Source organism: Carassius auratus, chromosome 14 (genome assembly GCF_003368295.1).
Source record: "Carassius auratus strain Wakin chromosome 14, ASM336829v1, whole genome shotgun sequence".
NCBI lineage: Eukaryota > Metazoa > Chordata > Actinopteri > Cypriniformes > Cyprinidae > Carassius > Carassius auratus.
In genome coordinates this window covers 12,699,098-12,724,266 of record NC_039256.1, presented here as the reverse complement: position 1 = coordinate 12,724,266, position 25,169 = coordinate 12,699,098, and the positions used below count along the sequence as shown (strand labels likewise).

Here is a 25,169-nt window from a genome sequence, read left to right as displayed (position 1 = left end):
ATTAAAGTATTTGTTCGGTCATATGTGTTAAGGGCTAGATTTTCACTGGAGTAAACGGCTGTGACAAGCGAAAACTTTACAGTAGATGAGAAAGCGACAGCTTCTTCGCGACCTTTTGTAAACTGTATTTATGACAAATAACTTCACTGATACAGATTCTAACAATCTATTGATAAACACACACCTTATGTCCTCTGTCTCTGTTTGAGCTCGTGCTGCTCCGCCGCGATCTGCGGATTGAAGAGCGCGCTCAAAGACGGGAGGAGACCGGTCTGACGCCGGTTTCATATGAAATTTAAGCCGACTGACTCTGAGGCGATCGGATACCAGTTCCATACCCAACCCTACTTTTAAGAAATACATTTTATGATAAACGAACCAAAAACTGTCTATGCCCTTGCTGGAGGGTGATGTAATTTGTGTCATGTGCAGGTGCGATGGATCGCGTAAAGACCAATAGGGTGTCGGGATGGTATCTGTTTATACTTCTCATCCAACCACAATCAAATTCACTCCATCCGGATGGCGCGATTTATCTGGATAGGTTTTTTTTTTTTTTTTTTTTTTTTTGAGTGATGACAAGCCGAAATGAAAACAAGGCGAAATGAAATACCAGTAACGAAGCTATTTTTAAAATGTAAGGAGTAGAAAGTACAGATACTTGCGTGAAAATGTAAGGAGTAGAAGTAAAAAGTCGGCTGAAAAATAATTACTCAAGTAAAGTATAGATACCCCAAATTTCTACTTAAGTACAGTAACGAAGTATTTGTACTTCGTTACTTGACACCTCTGGCTTTGGATGGTGCCATAAAGGACTGCCGGCAATAAAACAGCGACTTTCTCGCTGGATCATTGATGCAATAAAAGGCTTGCAGTGCCCTATAGGTGTGGGGGCCCATTTCACAAGAGTGATGGCCTCCTCCTGGGCATGGTCCAGTGGAATTTCTACTGGTGAGATCTGTGCGGCCAGCAACTGGTCGTCGCTGTCCACATTTGCCAACGAGTGTTGGCATACTTGCCACGCTTTAAGCTGCATGCAAATCGATGACTGTTGCCATTGGTTTCTGCAGCCACAAACACATGAACAAATCAGGCTTTAGCGCAGAGTACAACATTAGTTTTCCCCTTAGTGTCCCAAGCAACGCTTGTTCCCTTATCTCAGGGAACTGAGGTTACGTCAGTAACCAGAGCGTTTTAACTTTTTTTTTCTTTCCCTGTTTTAGTAATCTTGTTAGGTGCATTTATCTTTTCTTTGTGTGTGTTTTTTAACACTTCTACTGAGTTTTAATTTGTTTTTATTTCACTTAAAATAATTTGAGTACTTAAACCTATTTTAGGGAACATTATAATTTTCATTACAGCTTTTAAAATGTAAAGTTTTCATTTAATATATATATATATATCTTAAAAATTTTCAGCTTAATTTCAATCAACATAAAGTTTCAGTTAGTATAAGCAACGCTGATTCAAACATTCAACTACAGCAACGTCCATGAGTAAAAACACACAAGGGTGTTCACACAAGATGAAGCACAACAAAATGTATCAGAATGGACAGGTCTGGTGTTCTCTATTTTTCAACTTAAAACGTGAAATGTTCCCCAGTAGATAATAAAGACACAATTTTAAAAAGTAGCACAGATTAAGCCAGTTTTTTTAATTATTATTTTGCTTATTGCTTACTTAAACATGAACAGAATTTGGCATAAAAAGCCATATTTTATTTACATTAGATGATCTGATTAAAACAACCCAAAGCACAGCATAACATCGTACATGGATCCTAAATAAATCCTCACAAAGTGAAAAAACAAACCAATATGTTTAAAACAAGGGATATTTCCAGGTCACGCTGTACATGGTCACTGATGCATTTTGTACTTGTATTCATAATAACTGAATATGTTATCAACGAATGGCATAGTTCACAAGTTTATAGTCTAGTTCTCTTTAGATGTTGGTTCTTTTATGTTTAGTTAATGGGTTTTGTTATTAAAATGCACTTTGAGAACATGGATCACATGAACATCCGGTGTTACAGGCCTCTGCTGACGAGGCACGTTGTAAACTGCTGTGAATCAACAGAAGGACTGTTGGATTAGCAAATCTAGATTTTTTTGCATGTAAAGTCTGCTTTAATATAAAACTCGGCTGAAGTATAATGAAGTTTATTCATGAATAGGGTAAATAGTAATTTTGTGTGGACTTTAGAAATGAAACAACTGCCAGTGTGTCTTGCACTGCACTTTTATATGCCAAGCACATTCAGGTGTATCTTGTGATGTTTTATGAAGAGCATGTGGAGACCAGTACTGTTTTCCACTGAATAATAGCTTAACTGTCAAATGACATATCAGCAATTTAACGCACTGATGCTGTCAGGGAACAGAGATTGGCGTGTGATAGCATTATAACTCAAATGCGAGTCAGAAGACACGAGGTTTGAAGTCCGAGTGAAAACACACCTTCTTTATGACACCACTCAAGGATTTCTCTGCAGTCATCAAACTTGTGGCTCCATCACTCCACCACAGAGGAGCCAAACACACACACACACACACACACTGTGAAACCCTGAACACTAAGACTCATTCAGCATTTCTCAAGGCTCAAATGACACTTTCAGAAACACTCCATGGTAACCACGGTTTCTGCCAAATTCACCAGTTATATTTAGTTACCGTTACATATGCTTCTGTATGCTTTTTTGTTTTTCAACTATCCATCATCAAAGTATATTAAGAAATGTATCACGGTTTTTACACAAATATGAAGCAGCATACCTGTTTTCAAGTTAGAAATAATCAGAAAAGGTTTTTTGAGCAGCAAACCAGCATATTACAATGATTTCAGAAGGATCATGTGACACTGCAGACTGGAGCAATGATGCTGAAAATTCAATATTACAATATTACTGCTTTACTGTATTTATATTAAATAAACAGCCTTGGTGAGCATAAGAGACTTCTTTCTTTCTTTCTGACTCTTAATTGTAAAGCACATACATCAACCCAAATAGGAAATAAAACACTTACTGAATGAACACGTCCTATTCTGTGTAATAAACTCCTGTAACATTGGTGTCTCATATTTAAGAGCAGTCAATGCCGTTTATTAAAGTCAATTAAATATGTATGTGTGTGAGAAAAAATTCAGATGTACCCCTTTGTAATCGTTAACATTTTCATAAGTAACTCTAATTTAATTGTATTATTAAATTGTAACATTTATTTTGTAATTAAATTACATAATTATGTTGCATGTAACTAGTTACTCCCTAGCATTATAGATGAAGTTAAAAAAAAGATTTATTGTAGAAATAATAGATTTTTGTAAAAGCTATACTTTTACATTTTCTGAGGAAATGCTGATAATCTATCACAAGGTAAGAGGTAAGGTAAGAAATGCCTTTTTGGTACCAAAAAAAACAAAACAAGAAACATAATCTATCATAATCATATTCTTTGTCTTTACTTATGCATTAGTGAACCTAAATCTGCTCTGTGATTACTTTACATGCAGCAAGCGATCAAAACTGGAGCAGTCAATTCAAGTTCACCTGATTTCTGCATTTTCACAGACTGCCATCATGATCAATGACACAGTTTACACTCCAGACAGTCAGTTATTTACATTAAGTAAGCTAAGAGGAAAGTGATGAAGTTTCTATGGATGAGACTGCAGAAAATTGTGCTGCAATGAGGAGGTCATTGTGATATTTGTGTGTCAGTAGCCTATGTTCGATGCAGCAGGAGTCATGCTGTAATCAACACTTCTCACAATCAGTTAATCTTGGCGACTGCTGCAGGAAAACACAGTAAATGTTTTCTAGAGAGCTCCACCTGTAATGTTCATTTCATATGCAAAGATGTTAGCCAATCATAGCAGCAGCTGTTTAGATCGGCGTCTCACCGCAAACACTTCCTATCACAGGGCTGAAATCAGGGTAGAACATTACCATTAATAACTGAATATGACAGTTTTGGATGAAAACAGAAACTAAGATTATAAACACACCTCAGTAAACATTATGAAATAATTTAAAAAACGATTTACTATTGGAAATAACATTAAATTACCGTAATTGTATTTTGTATTGCATGTTGCTGGGTATTTTTCTATACCTACAGAGCCCACAGGACAAAGGTATATTGATTCTGGTCACAAATTATGAATTTGTTCCCTCGTTTTATTAATTAGTTCCATTGTTTTAGTTAAAACAGCCACAAATTATGAATTTGTTCCCTCGTTTTATGAATTAGTTCCTACGTTTTAAAAAAACACGACCGGCTGGAGGCGTGACGTGTGGGCGGAGCTAAAGAATCACGAGCGCCAGTAGGCTTTTGTGTTGAGAGCGCTAGAAACTGTGACATTACCGTGAGGAAAATAACATCATCCAAAACAAACCATGGCTAACAGTCAGATTCAGCGTATATTTATGATCCAGAATCAGATCCAGAGGCTGAAATTTAACAAGAGCAGCATCAGCAACGACTACAGGAGGATGTCTGTATGTGGTATGTATTGAAACTGTATATATTTGCTTAGTGGTTTTGGAAAATGACTAAGTTACACTTTATGTCGTCTTTTTTTTTCTTCTTTTTTTAAGCTGTACATGTGGAAAGTGCAGTTTGATGACAACATCGCATGTTGTTTACTTGATGTGCTTACGCGCCGATAGTTAAGTTAACAACACAGAGATATTTTAAGCAGTTTTACTCACCGCATGTGGTTCCAACACACGATCGTGACCCTTTTTCATTGGGACTGCATTATCTTTAAGAAATAAATGATATGCAAATCCGGCGTCAAACTGGGCCTTGTTTGTAAAACAAGCATTTTCGAAATGCAGGGAACAAACAAAAACACTTGCACAACTCCGTTGATGCTCTGTAAAAATAAACTCCATCCACTGGTCCCCTAATGCTGTTTTTTTCTTTGGTCTGCTGTGCTTTGGTGACATTTCCCGACGCGCTCGCTCTGATCAGTGAAGTCTGTTGTGCTCTCAGTGCTCTGCTATACGGGAGCGCGCGCTCTTCTGGCAGACATGCCTCAGGACCCATATAAGGAAATTCCGCTCCATCTAACGTCACACAGAGCCATACTCGAAAAAAACGTTTCGAAACTTGTGACAAACCGTTTTTTGGAACAAAAATACTCCTTCAAACGTACAACTTAATTTTTTAAACTTTGTCCATGTTTAGCATGGGAATCCAACTCTTTAACAGTGTAAAAAACTCAGTATGCTTGAAATAGCATTTCACCCCCCCCCCCCCTTTAAATTATGGCCACAAATCAATAGCCTCATTAATTCCCTTGTTTTGTTAATTAAATAAATATTTTTTTATGTATTTTTTTCCATGCATGTCAGGTGTAGGGCTCTGTGAATGCCTGTAAATGAGGATAACTTGGTGGCAGCCGGTTATTTACCATAGTACATTTTTGTAAAAAACCATGATCTAAGATCTAACATAATTAAACATTATGAAAACAAGCACTTACTGAGATTGTACTAAAGAATTTCAGCTGAACTATTCCTGTGACAAAATGTAATTTTACCCAATGTGCTGACAAAGACATCAGCTCTCCTTTCAAGTTTATTTGTAGTACTAACAATGTGTTGCCAAACCAACGGGTTTCTGTGAAGGTCAAAGACACTCACTCACTCTCACACACACACACACACACACACACAAACACACACACACACACAGACACACACACACACACACAAACACACACACAAATGCAGTGTGCTGGAAAAGCTGTGAACTGAGGTAAAGAGATAAGCCTAAGAGACTTCCTGCTGAGGGAAAATAAGAGCGAGAGAGAAAGCGTCTTACTGGGTAAAAGTATAGTGAGTTCAAGTTAACAGTGTGCCTTAAGAGTAAAGTCTATAATATGTGCGATACAGTGTGTTTTTCCTGCTAACCTTACAGAAGAAGGGCTATTGGAGATCCCGGAAGGACACATTCACTCTCACACAGTGTTCAGCTGTTTAATATCCCACAGTTCCTTTATTTCTCCAAGAAGAGCACCAGTGTGTGTGTTTGTGTGTGTATACCGTGCCTATAACACTCTTATACACACAAAGAAGAGGAGAACAGTGCCACACCAAGTTAAACATTACAGACAGAAAAACCCAAGTTTCAGGAGGTTAGAGCGGAAGATGTGTTACTCTCAGCAGGATTTCCTACAGCAAGGGGTCACACAGACATGCCCCAAGCAACTTATTTTAGTGCTCTTTGCTAAGACAAGTATAACTGATATTGTTACTCATAGTTAAGGTTAAAGATTTGAACAAACACCTAAACCTACAAAATGCACTTTACTGTTTAAAGTTTCATAGAGTAACTATTCCAGGCCTGCTGAAAGACCAAATCATGCAACTTGTGCTATTAAAGTGACTGGACTTAAGGTTTTGCCCTGGTAAATAAATAAATAAATAAATACAGACACACACAGCATATATTTTGAAAATATTTACATATAGTTTAAATATAGTTTACATAAATATAATCAATATTTTAAAAAAGAGCATAATCTTAAATATATATATATATATATATATATATATATATATATATATATATATATATATATATATATATATATATATATATATATATATACACATGCATGTGTGTATATTTATATATACATAATAAATATATACTGTATACATATATTATGTAAACAAAAACTTTTATTGTGGATGTAATTAATCGTGATAAATCATTTGACAGTACTAATATATATATATGTATATATATATATATATATATATATATATATATATATATATATATATATATATATATATATATATATATATATATATAATTTTTTAGCAAATACCAAAAGGTGTTAAAATCTTATCTCTGATATTATCTTACGTTAATAAAGAAACATTTAAAGATTAAACCACTAAAAGGAGCATACAGGGAAAAAAACTGAGTGAGATTCTCTGTATGCAAAACAGCATTGAAGCACAACTATGACTAATGTAAATAAGGTTCAGCCATAAACACACACACACACACAAGTTCCTCTTGCCTGCTCGGCAGCTTCAGGTAACAAAGTCAACAAAGGAAATATTTGACTGAGGCAGAGTCGCCACAGAAACAAATCCTCACCTCTGACCCTGCCCATAAGATCTGACACCCGTCTAAAACATCCGAATAAACTCAGCCCTGCCAATCCCTGCCAGCAGTACTCTAGTATCATATCATACACACTACAGTGATGTCATCAGGCAGTAAGACCATAGTACTTTCATATACTATATTCATTTAGTGCACACTTCAATGTGCCTGAAAAAAAAAAAACAACAACAACATCATACTGCCAGAATACATGCCCAAAAAACTTGTGTTTTATAAATGATGTCTAAAAAAAATTATATGCCCAATAAAACATGGAAGTAACATGGTATGTGTCTGAAATATGACACACCAAGGTAGGATTCAGTGTGCAGGTTAAAAACATGCCCAAATGCCAAGCTAGTATTGAGTTACATGTCTAAAAACACTGTATCAAAAATCATGGTAGTACCATAATGATTAATGTAGTATTGAGTTATAAGTGGTACATGGTACATATATAAAAAAAAAAACATGGCAGTACCACGATCCATGCCCCAAAATGTGGTTGTATTGGGTTATAAGAAAAAATGGAAATATATTGCTATATGTCTAAAAAAACATGGTACATAATCAAAACAACATGGTATTACCATGATACATGCCGACAAATGTGCTAGTATTGGGTTTTATGCTTGAAAACATGGTTTCATATAAAAAAAACACGCAGCACAAAGATACATGACCCAAATGTGGTAGTAGGCTACTGGGTTATAAGTAAAAAACAAAAACAAAAAAACATGGTAATTATCATGATACATTATATGTCTGAAAAACATGGTACATATAAATAAAATGATAGTTCTATGGTGCATATACATAAAAAAAAAAAAAAATTATTATTATTATTTTATTATTGTTTTTGGTTAGCGTGACAACGGAATGGATGGCAAACTCTGTCTATTGTTATTTTTTTATATTTCAATAAGCATTTTAAGATCACCCTCATCTCTCCAGAGGCCCGTGACCCCCTCCCTGAGTCAGGTGACCACTTCAGCTGTCCAGCACTGTCCGCTCTCCTCTATTCTCTCCCTACACCGCATCTAACATGACTTATGCTGCCTTTAGTGAGCACTTGTTGGACACTCATCCACACATAGACTCCATTTCAGTCGCTTTCTATCTTTTATATAATTTATCTTTTGAGCAGCAGCCAAAAATGTACAGAAGTTACCCAATGTCCCCTCTTCACACTATAATCCCAGTCTAACAGCGCTGAATCTGTAGAGGAGGTTCGAGATCAACTCCATTGCGTAATGTCTTTCCCATACACTTGTGTGAATAAGAGCTTGCCTCCGTCGCGAAATAGAAGCTGACACTTACCGCCTTTAGTTGCTCCAGTCGGTCCTTCATCTTTCGAGTTGTTGGTTAACACTATCTAAAAACAAAACAAATAAATAATAAATAGGAGAGAGTCGCAAGTAGCGTCCGCTCCTGAAGTCCTCGTATTTCTAGTCTTGTTATTCCACCAAAGGTCCATGCAATATGGCTGCTCTTCCCCAAACCAGTAGTTTTTTTCCTCTAAATCTATCCGCTCAGGGGATTAAAACAACAGTTGTGTTCAGTCTGTTTAATCTGTCTTCCTCCCTCTCCCTCTCTTTTCTGTTTATAATCGGTCTGAAAGAGCTCTCTCTCTCTTTCCCTCCCTCTCTCTCTCCCTCTCTCTCTCTCTCTGCGAACACATAGGTGTGTGAGACTCGATACACATGTATTCCCTGTAAGTTGAAACTGATTCAGTGCAGAATTGTTTTATTTTCATTTGTATTTTAATTAACCTATAACATTATTTTCTCACATATTTTGTCCAATTCTGTTTTAATACATTTCTTTGTCTGATTCATTTTCAAGTTTCATAAAATATTTATTGCATTTCCAGAAAGTTGACACTGCTTTTCATTGACCATTTACCGTAAATATAAAAAATACATATATTTTTAATTATAATAAAATAAATATATATTTTTTATATCCAGTTTTCCCGTAAAAGCTAATAACGATAAAATAATGACTAGTACAATAATCATTTAAATAACATAAACTATTGCATTACTAACTAATATTTATATACTAGTATGTATTCATTATATACAAAAATGTATTCTTTAGTTTCTATTAATTATTCTTGTATTTAAAAAACACGATATAACCTTTTTTTTCTTTCTTTCGCACACACTTAAAGCGGATGGAGTTAAAGATCAATGAGTATAGGCCACTTCAGCACACATGAAGCACGAGCGCTGACATTCATTAACCCTCTCTGCTCTTCATCAGGAAGCGCAGTCAAACCCATCATCATGGCTGTCTGTGATCACTAATCTCTTCTGAAAGTTTGTGAACCCATAGCTCTCACATGATTGAGATAAACGACTATCTTCCGCCCTCTTCTGCTACCGTTGTATTATTACGCAGAACTCATTATTACGAAACCGTGCAGCTACTAATCGTTTTACTGCATCACTGTCATCAAAAACAAAACGACACGCTTCTTACACTGTATGAAGGAGAATCTCATATTACTTTACAGTGGTAACTGATAATTTGACTACTGTATTTTGACGAGAAACTATGGTCACGTTTTGTATAGTCAGCCAATAGAGATAAAGGCAGCTTTTGATATTTTACTACTACATTTAAATAAAAAAAAAATAAAAATTAACGTTATATAATGCATAAATATAAAATAGCTTGTAACAGTTTTTATAAGTGATAATCGAAGTCTTGGACCCATGCTGAGTGTTCATCATGGAGTATAAAGTACAATTCACACAAATAATTTAGATCACACACACACACACAAAAACATCGTATTTTCCCTTATAATGTGAAAAATTAGGATTTTTAAAAATGACTAAATGGATTTCGCCCTGTGGCATATCTATGTATGCAACCACTTAAATTCAACTTCACAATTTTAACGTTTTTATTATTATGCAAGTATAGAATATGACGATGTTTACATTGTGCCAAATACAAAATAACCAGAACACACACACACACACACACACACACACACACACACAAATATATATATATATATATATATACAGTACAGACCAAAAGTTTGGACACACCTTCTCATTCAAAGAGTTTTCTTTATTTTCATGATTATGAAAATTGTAGATTCACACTGAAGGCATCAAAACTATGAATTAACACATGTCGAAATATATATAGAATTATATGCATAACAAAAAAGTGTGAAACAACTGAAAATATGTCATATTGTAGGTTCTTCAAAGTAGCCATCTTTTGCTTTGATTACTGCTTTGCACACTCTTGGCTTCTCTTGATGAGCTTCAAGAGGTAGTCACCTGAAATGGTCTTCCAACAGTCTTGAAGGAGTTCCCCGAGAGATGCTTAGCACTTGTTGACCCTTTTGCCTTCTGTCTGCGGTCCAGCTCACCCCTAAACCATCTGGATTGGGTTCAGATCTGGTGACTGTGGAGGCCAGGTCATCTGGCGCAGCACCCCATCACTCTCCTTCTTGCTCAAATAGCCCTTGATGCCTTCAGTGTGACTCTACAATTTTCATAGTCATGAAAATAAAGAAAACTCTTTGAATGAGAATGTGTGTCCAAACTTTTGGTCTGTACTGTATATACTAACCCACAACATTACAAGTCCATATCTGATATTAATTTCAACATTACTAAATGCCATGCAAATATTTAAATGTATTCATTTTATAAAATGTTCCTTGAGTAAGTGCTGTTGCCTGTTTTCTTGACTGTGATGCTTCACAATGAGATTTTGCCTTGCACTGAACACAGAGTCAGTTTATGTAAGACACCTCGCCCATATTTCTTTAAAACCACATCATATCTTAAACTAGGCACATGCTGATCTATTCTCATGGACACCATGGATAGTTGTTAGAATCAACAGCAATTAGCACTACAAAAAAATAACCACAGTATTTACACATCACAATCTATAACTAGCAACTAGTGGTTGTGTTTTTTGACAGCCAATGCCGATATCTTGGAAAGCAGGGGGGCCAATATAATTATTTTTTAAATATTTAAGAAATGAAATAATGTTAGTGGATTTAAAAAAAAAAAAAAAAGTGTAAAATAAACATGCTTATACTTCAGATGACAACTTTTCACAAATATTTAATAGAAATATAATTAAAAAGTTAACACTGTAATGAACAGGAAAGTCAGTATTCTATGAAGTGTGTGTGCACTGGGATTCATATTTTTCAAATCAACTCAGGGTATCCCTCATTTTACATACAGCACACAGTGAAAATGGCCCGAATATGACAGTGGGCAAATGCATAAAGCGCAGTATAATTTGAAATCATAAGTTTAAAGTTGAAAGCCTTAAATTCACAGACTGACCATCATGCAGAGAACACGTGATCATGCTGAATACACACACTTCACAAGATCTGCTTTGTCAACAACTGAGTGGAAAAGGGGAAACCATCAGTCCTGTTCCACAAGTAGGCCACTACAACTTAAAATTCACACCACATTTGCTCAAAAAAAGACCAAGCAAAGATTATTATATTGAGAATGTTTTTATTCCAAGAATTCCTCTTAGTGCTTAAAGCCTTACATAGAGAAGTAAGCACTGGGACACTCAACCTGCTCTCACACCTTTGAGTGAGTGAGTGTGTCAATGTGTAGGCATGTCTGCGTGTGTGTGTCTGGTGGCAACAGTTAGCATGTCTACAATGAAATCAACCACACAATTTACTCAAATCCAAAACACAAAACAAACCAAGAATCGAAAAATAAAAATATTCTGCGCTGGGGTTTTACAGTAAAAGGGGCAGGACGAGGAACCATCACTGGGAAATCCCAGTGACATTGCCATAAGGAGGTAAGAGGGCTAACAGGTTAAAGGTCGTCATCTTCATCTGGGAGAGCTGTTTCTGATGCCACCTAGAAAAGAAACGACAGTCACAGATCAGCACGGATGAAACAGGAACCCTTCTGGGAGCAGTGGCAGGTATCGTCTCGATGCACTTACTTTCAAGTCGTGCTCATACTGTGCAGCAAGTGATGGGTCCATAGCAATTTCAGGGGGTGCGAGGGCAGGCATCTCAACAAACTCCAGATTAGGGTCGCCAATCAGCTTCCGTGCGAGCCACAGGAAGGGCTTCTCAAAGTTATAATTACTCTTGGCAGAGATGTCATAGTACTGAGAAAAAGAGAGGAGGATACATTGATTAAGCCTTACATTTAAAATCAATAACCTGACATACAGCCTTTATATCTACAGGCTGATAGCTTAAAGTTGCATTGATTTGGAAGTAGTGACAGATCATTTCCATATTCTACCATACAATCATGATTTGTGTTTTTGCTAAAATAAATTCCTTGTGTGTAAACACCTGGCTATAAAGCTTATTCGGATCCTGTTTAATGGATTATTAAAAACAGGGCGGAAGATTGAGTTATGACACACATTACGAGCTCAAAGCACTTTTGAAAATTAAACCAGCCTGTGTGAATTGTTCACAACAAGCATTTAGAAAACAGACAGCGGGAAGTTCACGAGGTGCCCTCTACCTGTAGATTCTTCTTACGATGGAACACGATGCTCTTTGCTTTGACCTTCCTGTCTTTGATGTCCACTTTGTTGCCGCACAGCACGATGGGAATGTTCTCGCACACACGCACCAAGTCACGATGCCAGTTGGGCACATTTTTATAGGTCACTCGAGAAGTTACGTCAAACATGATGATCGCACACTGAGCTGTAATGAGAGAGACGCACATGTTAAACCGCTGCCGGACAGTAGGGGTGTAATGTATACACATATGATAAAACACTGCATACCCTGAATATAATATCCATCTCTCAGGCCTCCGAACTTCTCTTGTCCGGCTGTGTCCCATACATTATATTTGATGGGTCCTCTGTTAGTGTGGAAGACCAGGGGATGTACCTCAACTCCAAGCGTGGCTAAGAGGACACAAGGACATTTAAACAACTGTCGCACCAAAGCCACACATTCCTCCAGAAGAGTTGTGTCGAGACGCCATGTGAAGCAAAAGACTTACCAACATATTTCTTTTCGAACTCCCCAGTCAAGTGTCTCTTCACGAAGGTGGTTTTCCCTGTACCTCCATCTCCTACCAGAACCAGCTGTGGACGGGAAAGACAGTTTGTATGAGTGACCAACACCAGGTTTGAGACAGCAGTAAGGAAATACTATACACTATAATTATATAATTAAATGCTGTTTTGAATAACTACACCGAATACTGGTTCTTAAATCCTACACCATGAACAAATATTTCCATTAAGGCCATAAGGTAACCGCTATAATCCCATCTGTCAATCATGATCAGAATTTGATTAGAAATGTGAAGGGTTGTTGTATTTTATGTCTTGATTTCATGTAAGCATTATTAAAATGGCTGGTGTGAAGAGTCACAAACTCAACTATATTGTAACTAGAAGAGTTATAAATTTAATATTGTTTTTGGGGGTGTGATTATGTATAACTAAGTCAATAGCAGATATTTCTGTGATGATTGCGGTCTTATTTTGCATAATCTCCTTATCAGGCAGTCTTAATCATGCACAGCATAGTTTTTCTATAAAGAACAATATTTGTTTAAAAGAAACTCAATTATCAATACTCTGTTGCATTTATCAAGTTCATATTACGTGCAATTATATCAGTGGGCACATGAGAGAAAACTATACATCTTGATTGAGTGGATTCATTTTCATTAGAAAATATAAGGTTTCAAAACTATTAAGTGGCTGCTCTATGTATTCTTTGTTTATAATTCCTCTTAGCGCCACAATTGCCTTAGAGTAACAATAAAAATGGTAACCTAGCCTTTAGTCACATCATTAGCTGGAACAAAAACAGTACGTTTTTTAAGAGACAAAGTATGTCATATGTGACAACGGAACACTTAAATGTGTAAAAACACAGAAAGTTACACGGCGGAACTGAATTTACAAGAAAAAAAAACATTCTCCTTTTACCTTGGCGTTGGTTATCTTGTAAAAAACTGCTAATTCATTTCCAAACCGTTTAGCAATTCATACCGCTAACGAGTAAACAGACTGTTTAATTCATTACTCGAGCCTGTCGTCACTGTAAAAGTTGAGGTTTGGTTAACGTTACCTTGAACTGAACTTGCGGCTCGTTTTCTGCCATCGCTGTTGGTCTTTGTGCTGCAGTCAGTCTGCGGGAGAGATGATGGCGGGACACGGTTAGTCAACACACCGAAGGCCACAGCAGTCACAAAACACGACAACAAGCACACAGAACTACTCAACAACAACACTTTTTCACTCATATTAAGAGTCAAATAGCATATGAAGCTCAAAACACACGACTGTGTTTGCCACCGAACAACTCCCGCGCGTAAATAAAAGGATGCGCGCGAACACACACGAGGCCGCAGCTTCAGGAGTCGCCAATAAAGGCCTCAAACAGGCCAGCGACGCGGAAATCAATACATGACGCAGTTAAATTTACGGAAAACGAGTGAAATTCTCAAAGAGGCGAACAAAGCGCGCGTTGTTTCCGCCAGCATCGCGCGCTGCGACAGAGACGAGCGACTGTGATCAAACACGCATAACTCCACATCAGTGGCTAATAAAAGCGATCCGAGCGACTTAAGACAAGTTTAACAATAAACAAGGGCTTTCGGGTGTGTTTTGTGTTCGGCGGAAAACAGCTTCTTTGTGAAAGGCGCTCGCGGCGCGCGGAGCAAATGCGTCCCGCACTCACCGGTGCTGAAGCGATCGAGGAAGAGAGCAAATGGCTGCGTCCGCGCGGGATTCAGCATGGCTCACATAAACGCTTCCGCCCAGCCACGTGACGCAGCGGTGACGCGCGACGAGCGCGCCCTCTGGTGTTACTGCGCGCGGTAAACGCAGAGCTGGACAGAACCTGTTTATTACATGCATATGATGTAGGCTACATGTAATCTAGATTACGTAATCAGATTCCAAAAATTAAGTACATGTATTTAGAATAAATTATATTTTAAAATAGCCCTACTCGTAATTAGACCACTGTTAGCCTACTTTTTTATTGATTACATATTATTTACAGCAATAATTTATTCATAATTCATCCCTATAATTCATTTTTCATATTTAAATATGTACACCTTTTTAAAATAGCCTACTGCTTATTATACACTTAGAAAGTCTTCCAGTTTTGTGGACATTAACACAGAGATCAAGCAATAGAGGCTACATTGCATTTGACCACTGGATTTACAAAAAAAAATCATTACAGGTTTAAGAAGTGTTTCAACATTACATCAACTGCTGGTGATGAACACATTCATTTTTATTTGAATTATCACTCAGTCAGTTACTCTGCCATGTATTACTTTGTTGGTCAAACACATTAAAATGCACAAATTCACTCTTTCAATCTTTTTGGCATCTGATTATCTTTCACCTAGTATACAGTAGTTTTATTTGAAGTCCCCCTGAGATTTTAAAATTAATATTTTAATAATAAAGTATCACATTTGCAAGCTCATGGTTCTCTGATGTTGATTATGGTCACATGCATGCAGGTAAAAAATAAATAATAATAATACATAAATATTTATTTAAATACATATTTATAATAAATAAATAAAATTTTATATATTATGGAATAGCATATACAATTTGAGTTATCATTATAGTTAATTATTATCATTATCTACATTTTTTTTAATTTCATTAAATCACTTCATCAGAGGATAACGGAATATGTTAATTTAATATTGACATACCTCTGTGCATAATATGTGCTCTGGGAGAAACCTATTATGTTTGAAATGCACTGCTTTAAGTAACAGATTTGTGTGTTCAAATTATGTTATACTACATGAAATAATATATCATTAACAATTTAATATAATATATACATAGAATATGTTCCAATTAAAATTATTATATGTACAATATATATTTCGCATTTATAATGTAGGATTAATATGATATAGGCCAAAGTAAACAAAGCCAACAATAATAACATTTTTAATCTAAACAGTTACAATATCAGCTTTATTTAACTTTGCATTAGAAAAGAAGTACATTGTATTTTATTTCTTGTTTTATTTGTCATTTAATCACTTTATCATAGAATAGATAAATATGCAAATAAGCTGTGAACATTCATATATATATATATATATAATTGTGCGTAATATGTGAGTATAACCTACCGTTTGAATGCTTACAGATATGCATTGCATATTATATTGTGTCTTGTGCTTGCTTTGTGCGTTTAGACAGCAAATATATTCATTCTTTTTTTGGTTCTATACAAAGTGCCATTTATATGACTTTTTATATGAGCTTCTGAAATGATGTTTTCTACTGTTTATTTCGCTGTTATCAGGATCCTACTTGACCTTTAATGGTTCATCTGTAAAGGTAATCTGCCTGAATGTTAGCAGCAATCTCAGCCTCCCATCGATCGCCATTATTCAACAGTTTTTCCTTATTATACAGCAGCTCTTCATGAGTCTCAGTGGCATATTCAAAATTAGGACCCTGGCACAAAGAGAGAAAGGAAAATGATTACATTATCAGTGTACAACTTCAGCTGTTTTGGACTAAATGTATTCTCTGTGATGTGTCACATCAGCTCGTATCTGATGTCTCAGTGTAATGCATGTGAGTACCTCTACGATTGCATCCACAGGACAGGCCTCCTGGCAGAATCCACAGTAGATGCATTTGGTCATGTCAATGTCGTAACGGGTTGTTCTTCTGCTGCCGTCTGCACGGGTCTCTGCTTCTATAGTGATGGCCTACAGGAGACAAAAGCACTGCTGACACAAATCCTGCAGAGCTAATCACTAAACTAACACAAACAGAAACCATTAAAACTTTTGTTACTTGAGATGAAATAGACCTTAAACGAAAGAAAATAAAACATGAATCTAAAAACTTTTAGTTAAGCAATTTTTAATATATATTATTATTATATTGCTCTTTTTGTTGTTTTTGATTGCTTCCACTGTCTTCATCTGTAAGTCGCTTTGGATAAAAGCGTCTGCTAAATGAATAAATGTAAATGTAAATATTAGCTGTCAAGAATACACATTTTTTTTGCATTTAGTTTGAACTGATGTATTAAAATAACTTAAACTTTTATTAAAAATAAAATAACTAACAAACATAAATTACATGAAATTCAAAAACAGCAATTCAAAACAACAAAATTGTCATTGTTGAATATAAAACTATAATAGTACGCCACTGATACTAAACACTAACACTGTTCTATATACCTGAGCAGGACACACAGCCTCACACAGTTTGCATGCAATACAGCGCTCCTCTCCGTTGGGATACCTGCGCAGTGCATGCTCACCACGGAAACGGGGAGAGAGAGGGCCTTTCTCAAAAGGATAATTAATAGTAGCTGGTTCTCTAAACAAATAACTCATGGTCATGCCCAAACCTGCAATACAGACAAAGAATATAATAATAATAATAATAATAATAATAATAATAATAATAATAAATTAGTGTTGTTATTTTTTTGTTTGCATTATTATTAGTTAAGTTATAATTATTACTCATGTCTAAACCTGCAACAAACAGAATATAATGATAAAATAATAATAATTATAAAAGTATTATTACATTTACATTTAGCATATTTATTATTTAATGCCTAAACATGCCATAGACACAGAATAATAATATAATAATAATCATAATAATAACATATTAATAATAATAATAACTAGAAAAAAAGGTTTGTCAAGACAAACTTTAAATTGGCTTGAGAAAGCCAGACCAGAAAGTTTGAAAAGTTTAAAAAGTGAAAAGTTCAAAAAAGCAAGTGATGGATGTTGCTTAGATTACTACCAAGTGACTAACATGGCATTAGCATGATTTCTAGCAAGATTAGCATGATGTTAGCAAGACACTAGCATGATTAGCAAGTCACTAGCATGATTAGCAAAGTTACTAGCATGTCGCTATCATGATTAGCAAGTGAGTAGCATGTCACTAGAATGATTAGCAAGTTACTAGCATGTTGCTTGAATGTTTCTAGCCATAATTAGCACGTGACTAGCATGTTTCTAGCATTATTAGCATGTTGCTAGGATAGCTAGATAGATAGAAAGTCAGATGATAGATAGTCAAAAGATGGATAGATAGATAGATATAAAAAGTCAGATTATAGATAGATAGATAGATAGAAAAAGTCAGATTATAGATAGATAGATAGATAGATAGATAGATAGATAGATCTATAAAGATTATAAAATAAGAATTATCACATAATAATAATAATATATTATTATTATATTAAGTCACTGTATAGTAGGTTTTGACATAAATAATAATACATATTATTTTTATAAGGATAATAATAATAAAAACAACAACAATTTATTATGATCATTATTATGTACTCGAAAAACACAAATGTATATATTGCTAAGCCCGACCATGTCGGTCCAAACGCAAAAAAATGCTATAAATACAGGCAGAAAAAATAAATGTACACAAGCAGACACCTCTGAAGAGTTCGGTCCACAGCAGTGTTTGTGCTGCGCGGTCAGTGATGGACTTCATGTCCAGAGGCAACTCCTCAGCATTCACATTTTCTGTAGAGAGACAGAGAGAGGGACATTGTAGGACATTGTGTAGGGTGTGAGACTGCAGTCTGTGTGTGTATGATCTTACTGTAGCCTCCCCTGTGGACGGTAAGGCTAAAGGGACGGACAGGTCCAAGTCTGGCTGTGAAAGTGCCTGAATGAAGTCAAACAATTTTGCTTCAATATGAGCAATAAATACAACATCAACTATTCTCAGACTGCTACATCACATTTAAACATAAACTCACCTGTGCGGCATGAGAAATACAGTACGCGCAATGTCACCTCCATCCTAATCAGCTAAAGAGAGACAAATATTTATGTTCACGATTAATCTAGTTTTATGTTAGTGGTGCAAATATTCCTCTTATATTGAAACTGAAACAGTCGGGCAGGCTTCATGCCAAATGAACAGATCTGTGCCATAAGCCTGCTGCTGCTAATCTGCTTTCCCAATCTGTCAGACCTTATGAAACAACTTGTGTCATACACGTCAATTAATGTTTTACAAATGCCTTCTGTAAGCATAACACACTGTTTTGAGGTAGACTTCTCTGTGTGGTTTATTATATTTATGTAATATGATCAAATTATCTTTAGGCAAAGATGCCGACTAAAGCAAGCCCTTACACAGGCTATTTGTGAAGTTTTTTAGTTATTGTTTTTATTTATTCATTTACCATTCCTTACGCTTTTAAACCCCCCAAAAGTAAAGTAAGCCTAACCCAAGTCTCACAGATTGTCCCGCTGTCCTTGGCGTAACGTTAAACCACATTAAAAAACAATGCAACTTTCCGTTTATGAACTGTTCAGATCAGTCTACATATTAACACTAATGAACTCACCAGGATGCTTCTGTCGCTTGGTAAGAGATAAGGATCTTTCCAGCGCTCGCGCTTTTAAGAGCGCGCACTGGTCACGTGGTGTCCCTCAACCTGCTGCGTGACAGACACAAGCGATTTATTTGTGTCTTTTATCCCGCAACTTAAATGGCATAAGTGAGACATTGTTTATTTTACATTATCACTCCATGTTTTATTCTATTTTGAGAAGCGGTATTACGACATCTTACGCATTTAGAAGGCGCTAAAGTGGCACATCCGGTATTATATGAAAGAAAAGAAAGAAAGAAATAAAGAAAGAGAAAAAAATATTTATAAGCTTTCAAAAGTTTTATAAATTGTTAATTTTTCTTGTTAGTATCATGTGTCACTGAATGTATCAGGGCCGGATATTAATGGGGGTTGTATCAAAAATTCTACCAAAACGAATAAACTTCACCACAAATTTAAGATAATGGGGCAATATTTGCCCAGCAAAATTACATTAGATCTATTACTGCGTTACTGAATTTTAATAAATAAAACATAAACATAAAAAAATATATGACAAAATATATTGTAAAATACATTTATTTTGAATAGCTACACGTGTGTTAGGCTATATATATGTTATGATAGGCTACAATTTAATGGCTAAATATTTTACACATAAAATATTCATCACACATTGTTTTAATGTCTGTTTTAGTGGTCTTATGTTAACTGGACTGTTTTGTTATAATGCACATCTTATGTGTTTGCATTTTTTTTAAGTGTAGCTACAAAGGATAAAATTTGGAATAAAAACATTTTACCACAGAGTCTCAGTTCTGTTTAGCTGTGCTTTATCTCTGAAAAGTATAACAGCCTCATCTTTCATACATTTGTAGATCATGATAACCACAGCACCTCACTACCATGGTAAAAAAGTAACTATATAGTTTTTAATATTTGCTGTGAAAAACAATAACCTGAAGACATTCAGTATATGTACAAATGCACAACAAACAAATGATATGACAAAAATACTGTGACTATATTCCATTTCTCCATAAATATATTTAGTACATTATTAATATAATACAATTCAAAATGAATATTATACTTTTCTGGCACAATACCATGGTATAGTATAGAGGTCTCAATATGTTACTGCAGCATTGCATAAAGAATGCAGTGTTTTATACATTAGAGAGAGTCGGTGCCAGTGGCATTCTGCCAAACATGCATGCAGCAGCCGCTTGCTTTAGTTAAAAACAATCAGAATCAGCTTTATTCACCATGTGTGCACAAACACACAAGGAATTTGTTGTGTTGTTTTAAGAAGCTCTTGGTAGATACATGCATAAATACATATACATATAGGTTATACATACATGTCTGACATGAGAATAGAAACATTTAAATAAGACTTAGCAATAAATAATAATGTGTATGAATCTGGAACAGAAGATTATGTACAGATTACTTACTTTATTATGCACAAATGTTCTGTGAATGTTGCTTTAATAACAAATATTCATCGGGAGCGTGAATGCTCTGATTTCATAAATTTAATGGAGAAAAAAGTGAAGTAACAGACTAATGTAACTAATTAATTACGTTTTAAATAAAGTAATCAGAACAGTAACGTGATTACTTTTTAAAGGAGTAATCAGTAATTTAATTAAATCTTCAGAGTAACTTATAATGCACAACAGATTGCTAATGCTCAGACAGATAGATTGGTGAGGCAATGACCTGTGAGAGACCTGAACTCAAACCACCTCCTGAAACACGAACCATCTCACCACCTCCACATCACAGAGAAACTGTCGGAAACATTATTTTTTTGGTGCAATTTGAAGTGTATGGGATTTAAATCCTGCCATGATTCAAAACTGAAAATACAGTTCTGAAAGGTTGAAACTAAGTGTTCGAAAACTCAAAATCTTACAAAAAAAAGTTTCGCAAGTTCGAAAAATACGATTTGCAAGCTTGCAAAATGTAAAAAAAAAAAAAATATCTCTGCAAACATTGTGTTGTTTTTTAGATTTCCTTCTTCAGAACTGCAACATTTTTTTACGATGTTGCGCAAAGAATTTTTCAGAGTTTCAAATTTGTCAGTGTTCTCCCACTGTATTAGATTGTTTTCCAGGTTAGAAACCTTGTAAATGGTGATCTGGAAACTGGTGTGCGAATGTGTGAAAAAAAGTTTTGAAACTCTGAAAACAGAGCTTTGCAGGCTTGCAAAGTGGTAAAAAAAATTAAATCTCTTCAAACATAATTTTGTTTTTGAGTTTTCCTTCTTCAGAAGTGCCACACTCTTTTTAATGGTGTTGTGCAATCATTTTTTCAGGGTTTCGAATTTGTCACTGTTCTCCCAGTGTATAGTTTGTTTTCAAGATTTGAAACTCTGTAAATAGTGATCTGAAAACTGGTGTGCAAATAGGTGAAAAAAAGTTTTGAAACTCTGAAAACAGAGGTTCGAAAGGGCGAAACTTATTACATTACATTACATTTGCACTCCTATGCAGACTATTTTTTCAGAGCCGAGTTTACAACACCCACTTTGCGGAGATACGCTCACACAGTTGTGAGTTTGCGACTCACGTGATTTGTGGCAGTGTTGTCACGCAGCTCTGCTCTGAAACTCTGAAACTCAGACTGAGCGAAAATGAAGCTTCGCAACCTCGTAACTAAAAAAAAAAGCCTGGAGGGAGGGCCTTCTGCTCTTGGCCAATGCTTTGCTGTCTGCTGACGTACAGTCCAATCACAAGTCGTATTTACCTGAAAGGTGGGATTGACCGACTGCTCCGCCAATGACAAAAGCGCACCGGATACGCAAACAGAGGATGCGCAGATTTCTGGCCACAAGACGGTCCCGGATGGCTGGCGGTCTGGTTCTAAAATAAGGTTATCAACTTGTCGCTGGAATTCACCATACAATTGCCAGTAGCCACTGAGTTTACCACTGATAGTCCGGCGGTGCATCAGTATACACACTTTCCTCACCTGGCGACTCACTTTCCTCACGCATTCCTCATGCATCCAAAATAATATTTAGATATTATATTTAAATATTCTGAAAGGTGTACAGTGTATGTTTTACTTTTATTAAAATATTTCAGTAAAATTATAAATAATTGCCTATTACAAATTTATGAATGCATGGTTAACTTTTTTCTGTAATCACTATAGGCTATATGTATTGAGACATTTTAAAATCTATATTTTGTAAAAATAATAAAAAATAAACCTGAATTATAATCTGTATTTTCATATATTATATAAGTAGTATAGCCTATATATATATATATATATATATATATATATATATATATATATATATGTATGTATGTATGTATGTATGTATGTATGTATGTATGTATGTATGTATGTATGCATGTATATATATGTGTATATATATATATATATATATATATATATATATATATATATATGTATATATATATATATATATATATGTATATATATATATATATATATATGTATATATATGTATATATATATATATATATATATATATATATATATATATATATATATTGTGAGCCGTGTCCCGGGCACCGATCAGCGTCACCCTGGCAGAGGAGATCCACCTGCACACAATCACCGTGGGCTGATCGGTCCCAGCTAAAACCGCTCATAGGACGACTACAAAAGCTGCATCCGAAAAGACACGGGTGAGAAAGCTCTTCAGCAGAAAGCCAGCTAATGGTGTGTATCTTATCTCTCCAGAAAGCGAGTGACCGACCAGCCCGCCACCTGAGCACCGGACACCGATTCCCCTTGCACTCAGCCGGCCGGCGAACAGGATCACGCAGCACCGAGGACGAGCACCGGACACCCCTTGCACCTTAACAAACACAACCACCAATAAATACACCCTCCGCGGCTTTAAACTTTCACCACAGCCTGCCGTGTGATTCTTCAGCCCGCGACTATATATATATATATATATATATATATATATATATATATATATATATATACAGCTTAAAACAGATCTTTTCCAAATGTATTTGACCCTCTAACTCTAACACTCACTATTCTTAAAAAAAAAAAAGAATAATATTAAGCTTTCTAATCTTTTGTATTCTATTGGTTTTCTTTTAGTATTAACAAAGGCAAAAAAAAAAAAAAGACCTCTAACACTAGCTTGCTCTGTAATGTTTCTATTCTATCTGTTATCTGTATTTCTTTATTATATTATTTAAAAGCTTTTGTTACTTGTTATAGAACTTGTATATTTGTTGTTTTTTATTGCTTCCATTGTCCTCATACGCTGTTTGTGACGGCGAAAAAGAAACTGAGTTGAGGAAAGTGAGTCGCCAGGTGAGGAAAGTGTGTATACTGATGCACCGCCGGACTATCAGTGGTAAACTTAGTGGCTGCTGGCAATTGTATGGTGAATTCCAGCGACAAGTTGGTAACCTTTTTTTAAATTTTAGGACGGTTTATTTTGCGTATCCTGTGCGCTTTTGTCATTGGCGGAGCAGTCGGTCAATCCCACCTTTCAGGTAAATACGACTTGTGATTGGACTGTACGTCAGCAGACAGCAAAGCATTGGCCAAGAGCAGAAGGCCCTCCCTCCAGGCTTTTTTTTTTAGTTACGAGGTTGCGAAGCTTCATTTTCGCTCAGTCTGAGTTTCAGAGTTTCAGAGCAGAGCTGCGTGACAACACTGCCACAAATCACGTGAGTCGCAAACTCACAACTGTGTGAGCGTATCTCCGCAAAGTGGGTGTTGTAAACTCGGCTCTGAAAAAATAGTCTGCATAGGAGTGCAAATGTAATGTAATGTAATAAGTTTCGCCCTTTCGAACCTCTGTTTTCAGAGTTTCAAAACTTTTTTTCACCTATTTGCACACCAGTTTTCAGATCACTATTTACAGAGTTTCAAATCTTGAAAACAAACTATACACTGGGAGAACAGTGACAAATTCGAAACCCTGAAAAAATGATTGCACAACACCATTAAAAAGAGTGTGGCACTTCTGAAGAAGGAAAACTCAAAAACAAAATTATGTTTGAAGAGATTTAATTTTTTTTACCACTTTGCAAGCCTGCAAAGCTCTGTTTTCAGAGTTTCAAAACTTTTTTTCACACATTCGCACACCAGTTTTCAGATCACCATTTACAAGGTTTCTAACCTGGAAAACAATCTAATACAGTGGGAGAACACTGACAAATTTGAAACTCTGAAAAATTCTTTGCGCAACATCGTAAAAAAATGTTGCAGTTCTGAAGAAGGAAATCTCAAAAACATCATAATGTTTGCAGATATATTTTTATTTTTTTTACATTTTGCAAGCTTGCAAATCTTATTTTTCGAACTTGCGAAACTTTTTTTTGTAAGATTTTGAGTTTTCGAACACTTAGTTTCAACCTTTCAGAACTGTATTTTCAGTTTTGAATCATGGCAGGATTTAAATCCCATAGAAGTGTGCTACACACAGGTGAGAGGGCCTGTACAAACCACCTGTAGTAACACACTCTCCTCTATGTGCACTAGACACTTTTCACACACTGCTGTGTACACTCTAAAAAATGTGGAGTAGAATTTACTTGAAAAAAGCTTGGAAACAATTTTAACTCAGAAAAGGGTAGCTAATTTACAAAAAAATACAATAAATAAATGAA

The 25,169-nt window shown here is 35.6% G+C and overlaps 3 protein-coding genes across 10 annotated transcripts in view; all 3 read right to left on the bottom strand.

Annotated features, from left to right (window-relative positions):
* The window catches only part of LOC113113663 (syntaxin-3), a 34,589-nt gene extending 25,789 nt beyond the window's left edge, over nt 1-8,800 (bottom strand). For all 8 annotated transcript variants that reach the window (XR_003293619.1, XM_026280050.1, XM_026280047.1 and 5 more), the window contains exon 1: nt 8,466-8,800. Coding sequence is in view for 7 of the 8 variants with exons in the window: in XM_026280050.1 (XP_026135835.1) it covers nt 8,466-8,495 (30 nt within the window). In the remaining variant the exon portion in view is untranslated. The remainder of the gene's footprint in view (nt 1-8,465) is intronic.
* A 2,854-nt stretch (nt 8,801-11,654) lies between these two features.
* Nucleotides 11,655-14,974, bottom strand: LOC113113662 (GTP-binding nuclear protein Ran). The gene is made up of 7 exons (XM_026280045.1): nt 14,860-14,974; nt 14,248-14,308; nt 13,163-13,247; nt 12,939-13,064; nt 12,668-12,855; nt 12,126-12,296; nt 11,655-12,037 (listed from the first exon to the last, which is right to left on the bottom strand). The coding sequence occupies exons 2-7, from the start codon at nt 14,278-14,280 to the stop codon at nt 11,993-11,995; spliced, it is 648 nt and encodes a 215-aa protein (XP_026135830.1). The 5' UTR covers nt 14,281-14,308; nt 14,860-14,974; the 3' UTR covers nt 11,655-11,992.
* Nucleotides 14,975-16,198: 1,224 nt separating this feature from the next.
* LOC113114468 (NADH dehydrogenase [ubiquinone] iron-sulfur protein 8, mitochondrial-like) lies at nt 16,199-19,648 on the bottom strand. The gene is made up of 7 exons (XM_026281395.1): nt 19,549-19,648; nt 18,952-19,003; nt 18,792-18,857; nt 18,623-18,712; nt 17,378-17,550; nt 16,766-16,894; nt 16,199-16,634 (listed from the first exon to the last, which is right to left on the bottom strand). The coding sequence occupies exons 2-7, from the start codon at nt 18,992-18,994 to the stop codon at nt 16,503-16,505; spliced, it is 633 nt and encodes a 210-aa protein (XP_026137180.1). The 5' UTR covers nt 18,995-19,003; nt 19,549-19,648; the 3' UTR covers nt 16,199-16,502.
* Between the last annotated feature and the right edge of the window lie 5,521 nt (nt 19,649-25,169).